This window comes from Pteropus vampyrus, unplaced genomic scaffold (genome assembly GCF_000151845.1).
Source record: "Pteropus vampyrus isolate Shadow unplaced genomic scaffold, Pvam_2.0 Scaffold246, whole genome shotgun sequence".
NCBI classification, from domain to species: domain Eukaryota; kingdom Metazoa; phylum Chordata; class Mammalia; order Chiroptera; family Pteropodidae; genus Pteropus; species Pteropus vampyrus.
This window is the reverse complement of record NW_011889027.1, coordinates 434365-440459: the sequence shown is the minus strand read 5'-3', so window position 1 is coordinate 440459 and position 6095 is coordinate 434365. Positions and strand designations below refer to the sequence as shown.

At 65.1% G+C, this 6095-nt stretch overlaps 1 protein-coding gene across 1 annotated transcript in view; it reads left to right on the top strand.

Annotated features, from left to right (window-relative positions):
- The first annotated feature begins 1990 nt into the window (after positions 1–1990).
- The window catches only part of ALLC (allantoicase), a 17695-nt gene continuing 13590 nt past the window's right edge, over positions 1991–6095 (top strand). Inside the window, exons 1-3 of the mRNA XM_011374416.1 lie at positions 1991–2080; positions 3559–3609; positions 5106–5193. Coding sequence (XP_011372718.1) covers positions 1991–2080; positions 3559–3609; positions 5106–5193 — 229 coding nt within the window. The remainder of the gene's footprint in view (positions 2081–3558; positions 3610–5105; positions 5194–6095) is intronic.

Here is a 6095-nt window from a genome sequence, read left to right as displayed (position 1 = left end):
TAGATCCCCACACTGGCCATCAAGCCAACCTCTGGCCCCTCTCCGCTGGCTGGAAGTCAGGCGTGGGGTGAATGAGCACCCAGGCTCCGGTGCCTCCCACAGCGACCTCACTGACACAGGCCGGCCGTGGTGGAAAGCGGCCTGCTATGACCAGCGAGATGCCCTTCACCTCTATTCTGGAGAGACTTGGAGACCAGACACTGTGGCCAAAGGCTCTGCCACTGCTCTGACCCGCGGGGCATTCCGAGGGCTGGGGCGCTGCGGGCCGGGAGCCTCGGATGCTGACATCACGCGTCAGAGAACGACGTAGTGAATCTCTCATGAATCACGACGTCTCGCTTTCCAGAAGGACGGGTAGACCAAAGGCTTTGTCAGCACCTCAGCGAATCAGACACTCGACAAGCCGCCATGCAGTGCCGGGCACTGTGTGCTTTCGCACGGGACGCGGGACAGTCACCAGGCGCTGTGGTCAGCGGGGGCAGCCCGAGACGCCGCCTGCTCAGCCAGGCCCCGGTCTGGGACCGGCCCAGCCCTCGGTCCTGCGCCTGGAGGTGCTGACCCGCCTGCTGCCTGTTGGAGAGGCCGGCGGAGCTTCAGCAAGGAGCATGTCCGGCTTCGACGGCTGTCTGAGAACAGGGCGGCGAGGGCTCCAGGGAGAAGCCCCTGGACGGCGCCTGCGGGGTGGCCGAGTGGCCGTCTGCGGTGCAGTGTTGGCTTCGTTTGCACCAGGCACTGGTGCAGTGCTGGCGCTGGCCGGAGGGGTGGCCTCCATGTCGTCACCTCCCCAGGGCTTTCCCAGAGCGACCCTGTCTGAGCACCTGCCCACGGCACGTGTGTCCCCCTGCCCTGCGTGGACCCGTCACCAGCCACGACGATCATCGGCCCAGCGCCAGTCCTGTCCCACCTGCCCGAGTCACTTTGTCCTTTCCAGGACTTTGAGGAAGAATTTCCAGACTATTCAAAAGAATATTCCAGATATGATATAATTTCAGAGTTGTAGATCTCACCGGAAGGCAGACACGATTCTTCTGACGAACGGCACGTGACGTGTGGGCAGACGAGGGGAAGGTGACTGGGGACTGTGAAGCGTGGCTGGGAGGCTGCGTGAGCGGCGGCTGCCGGCCCGAGGGGAGGACCCGGGGTCGAGCAGGGGCCGAGTGGGGACTCGCGGGCTTTGAGACTTGATTGGACATCCGCGGCGACAGACATCGAGTCGGCCGAGGGAGGCCGGGAAGGCCATGTGCGCCGGGGTCAGCAGTGTGCGGATGATGTTAGGAGCCGGGAGGCTGGATGAGGTCACCGGACGGCGAGTGTAGAGAAGGGGGGACTCGGTGACCCCGAGGACGTGGCAGGGTGGGGGGCAGGGCGGGGGCAGCGGGGAGGCGAGGAGCTGCCTGCTCCTGCCCCGGCTCCGAGATCGGGGCCTGCAGTGCCGCCTCAGCGCCGCCTCCCCGAGCCCCGGGCCGGAGGACGCTCTGAGGCCCCTCGGTCCCTGGCAGTCACAGAGCGCCCCTCGGCGTTTGCGTCTGTGGGTGCCTGTTTCCCACATTTGGGGAGCCCCCTGCCCCATCTCCTGTACCCCATCTCCAGCCAGGGCCTGCCACCTCGTTGCTCGCTGAGTGTTTTGTGGACGGATCCAAAGACTATTAAAGCTGATTATTCTTTTTCTAAATTAAAAAATTTCCCCTTCACGAAGTAAAACTGCTCTGTGCGGCGGTGGGATCTGTGTGTTTCCTCCTTGACACTTCAGAAGGGAGCCGGGCTCGGATTCCCTCCTGGTTCAGTGTTCGTGCGACGCCACCTTTTCATCCGACCGAAGGCGGCACTGAGCCGGGCTGGGGTGGGGTACACCTGCCGCACCCACTCAACACCGTTTGCGCTCGAGGCTCTCGAACCCGGTCTGGGAGCCGGACGAGGGCCGTCCCCACGCACTCAGTGGGCTCCGCCCTCCCCGGACCGAGGTGACCCGCCTCTCCCCTTGCTAGGAACCATGGTGGACTCGCCCAGGGAGGGAAGACTGGCCAGGTCCCCGGACTTCATCCAGCTGGTCGACATGGCGTCTGAGTCCGTGGGAGGCAAGGTGAGCGGTCAATGGCGGGAACGGGGGATCGCGGCCTCGCGAGGGGCCCCGCCCAGCATGGCGGAGCCTCGTTAGAACCGCGAGAACCGGGCAGAAGAGGCCCTGCCTGGGAAAGCCCATTACGGCCAGAGGCTTCCGAATTTCTCTTAAATTGGTGGAATTCTGAGCCGGGGCGGCTCTGCCTTCAGTTCGAAACAAAAAGCCGTTTGCAGCAGCGAAGGAACTGTCTCTCCCTCTGCAGCGGCCCTCGGACTTCGGTGTGGGAGTCGCCTGGACACCGTTAGCACAGTGTGCGGGGTGTCAGCCTCGGCAACGCGCAGAGGGGCGAGGCTGCAGGGGGGCAGAGGGGGTGAGGCTGCAGGGGGCAGATGGGGTGAGGCTGTGGGGGGCAGAGGGGGTGAGGCTGTGGGGGGCGCAGATGGGCGAGGCTGCCGAGGGGCAGTAACGGAAGGCGGGAGGCCCTGTGGGGTAGGGAGGAAAGGCCCATGTCTGCCCCAGAGCCTTTACACGCCCCGGGGGACGGAGGGAAGTCAGGAGCGGGCTGGCTAAGGCGGGGCAGGGGGCCGTGGGAGCAGACCACCTCAGCCCTGGGCCGCGGGTGGTAAGCACTGTGCAGGTGAGAGGTGTGGGAAGTAGGGGCGAGGGTCGTCCGACAGGCTGGCAGGGGTTGAAGACACCCCACGGCTCAGTGTCCAGTGTTTCTGGACACACCAGGTGCCTGGGGGGTGGGGCACGGGGTCTGGAGAGGGAGGGAAGGGCCTGTGCCCCTTGTGGCTGCTGCTGAGGAACGTTGAAGGGCCGGGAGCTGGGGGGGCCCCTATGTACCACCTGCCTGACAAGTGCTCAGGGGCAGGCCCCCCACAGCAAGCAGCCACCCCCTGCTCTCGGCCACCCGAACGGCTAGCAGCTCCAAATGGCGAGGTCCTGGCCTGCCTCTTAGGTTCTGGGCCGGAGTCAGAGACCAGTGCACTGTGTCCCCTGCAGACTGCAGCAGTCACTGGGTCCCCGGATCCTCAGGGCGACCAGCAGCCTATCCTGCTTGGGAAAATCCGTTTCCACTGCTTTCTTAGTGTAATTGGGAGCACACTGCCTCACTCTCCCTGGCCCCGGCCGACACGTCGCCGGCCAGCTTACCTGCACGGTGCCCTTCAGTGAGCCCAAACCACAGGCGTGGCCCAGCGTGGCCTTTCTCTGTCACAGTCCTCTGTGTGAAAGCGTCACACAGCCCCATGTCCTCGGTCCTTGAAAAGAAGGAAGCTGGTTTGTTTCCTCCCTAGTGTGAGAAGCTGGCGCTTCGGCATCCGGTGGTGGAGGGGGTCAGGGAAAAGGGCGAGAAGGAAGGGTGGGGGGTGAGGTCCGCGCGTTCGAGGGCGTCATGGCTTGACCGCGTACTGCTTCTCCTCTGGGCCAGTCGAATGAGATAAAATGGTTTTTAACTTATGGTTATTTTCCCTTTACTTCTTTCTTTGTTTGTCTAGGTTTTATTCGCAACAGATGACTTCTTTGCTCCTGCGGAAAACCTCATCAAGGTATCGTAGGTCGGCGTTCTGCAGGTGCTGGCTGGCGCTGCGTGATCGCGCAGCGTGTTAGTTAAAATCCTCCCGTGCAGCCCGTGGGCGTCGCGTGCTGTGTCACGGTGCGTCAGCCTATTAGAACAGGAGACACGCGGAAACCAGCGTGGACTCGAGCTGAGACGTGGCAGGCACGGATGGGGCCGTGACACCCAAGGCTGGGACCGCATGCAGGCTGCTTATGTGAGAGCCGCCGGCCGGTCCTGTGCAGGCCTCTGCGGCCGTGGGGTGCAGCCCGGGCTCTGGCCTGGTCCGCTGCGAACATGCTCGTCATCACGTGGCGAGCACCATTCTGGGACAGCTCTGCCACAGGTCAGGTAGCACGCGCGCCGGCTCCCGCATGACTTCTGTCCCAGCCCCGTCGCCGTGACGGCAGTAGCAACCATGACGCTAACCATGGCCCATCGGCCCCCCACGCTAGCGAGCCCGGCACACTCAGGGCCGGCCGGCCTGGGATGCAGGCGGGCGCAGGCTGGGGCCGCGTGGCGGTCACCTTCACGCCGTCTTTGTGGTACGCCGATCAGGTGCCGCACGCCTGCCGTGTGCCGGGCGCCACTCTGCGTGTCGTGCTCACAGCGGCCGCAGCGGGGGGCCTTTGACCCACGAGGGAACCGAGGCAGAGAGAGCTGAGGCCGGGGCGTGTGGGGACCCGGGGTCGTCCTGGGCCCGGGCGGTGCCTCCAGAGCATCTCCGTGGGAGCGTGCCAGGCCACCGCTGCTTGTCTGTGATTCGTCCTTTTCCTCTGCACCTGCCGGGATGTGTCCCTAAGCAGAACAGAAGACCCCCCTGCAGCCGCCTCGATGCAGGGGAGCAACGTGCCCGTCCTTGGGGCCCGCCCGGCACAGCACGGTGTTGGAGAGAGCGCTCTCCTCAAGGGCCTCTGGCATGTGCCGGCCTGCTGACAACCCTGTCCTCCGGGACGAGTGGCGAGGCTCAGCCATCTGTGTCAGGGCTGTGCCCCCCACGAGCTTCCGTGACCCCAGAGCCCACCCCTCCCCGGGGGGCGTGGGCAGCTCAGAACCTGGGTTTGCGTGTTCGGCCTGAGCCCAGCACGTGCCCGCTCCTCCCGCGGCTTTGGCCGAGCTCCTCGTTAGTCTCTCCTGGGTGCTGTGAGCTCTGTGTTCGCTCCCCTCGCTTGGTCGTCCCTCGGGGGGCACCACTGGGGTTGGGGCTCACCGGCGCGGTTTGGCCCGCGGCTGTCAATGCGGAGCGCCGGGCGCGGAGGCCGCCCAGCAGAAGTTCCTTCTCTGTAGGCAGCGCGCAGGGAGGCACCGGGGTGCGGGGCGGGGTGCGGGGCGGGGTGTGGGGCGGGGAGGCAGGGCTGGCTCTCCTGCGCCTACCGAGGTCCCCAGGCCCCCGTCTGCACGGCCGTCTGTCCTTCTGGGGCAAAAGGGAAGATGCCGGGAGACCGGCTCTCGCGAACGCTGTTGACTGACCGTGCGTCTTCGTTGCAGAGCGACAGCCCCAGCTTTAAGGAGCACGAGCGCACTGAGTTCGGGAGGTGCATGGACGGATGGGAGACCAGGAGGAGAAGGACCCCAGGTAGCCGCGCGGTGGCTCCAGCACGTGGCCCTCAGCGTCTCTGTCACCTCTGCCGTCCCTTCCGCACTCTGGGCTCTGAGAACTTGGGAGAGGCTAGTGGCCCCTGCCACCGGGTGCCAGCAGCGGGAGGGAGGGCGTGGCACGGGGCTGGCGGGGCGGGGGGGGGCAGCGCGGGCAGGACGCGGCCTCGCGGGTCCGAGGGACGCGTTCCCAGCCCCACTCATGCTGCGGGGACGGGGGCACCGCCTCGGCCCAGGCCACATGCCGGCACGCTAAGCCGGGAGCCGACCTGAGCTCTGTCCGAGGCCGCTGCACGCGCTGCCTTTTATGTCACCTTAAGATGTTACTTCGATTCTTGCCGCCCATCAGTCTCAATCAAAACGCATCTCAAGTCGAGACAATCTTGTAAAAGCAAACTGACCGGGACCAGGCTAACGGCCATTTCCCCGCGCTGCTGTCTCGAGTACCGAGCAACGTCGGCCGCTTCCAACTTCCTGTGTCCCAGACATGGCTGGACGCTAACACGTCTGGACACTTCGAGGGGTCTCTATGGGACTGCAGGACGTAGTGACACTGTGTCGTGAGGAGGTCTCAGATTTCACGGACACACCCGAAGGCGTTCTGGGCGGGGCGCTGGAAACCGTGGTGACAACCCACCCGTGTTTCTGGCAGACCCTGCTGTACCCGACCACCGGCTGCACTGGCCTGGGTGGTCCCCCCGGCATGGTCACGGCCACGTCTCTGGGAAGCAGGTCTCACTGCTTATTTGCAGTGGGATAAATGAGGCTCAGAGACACCGAGCAGTTTGCCCAGGACACAGAGCAAGCAGTCACTTCGGAATCAGCGTCGGGTCTCTCTGAGTCCAAGGCCCCTCCGTGTCTGGTCTGACGGGAAGTGCAGAC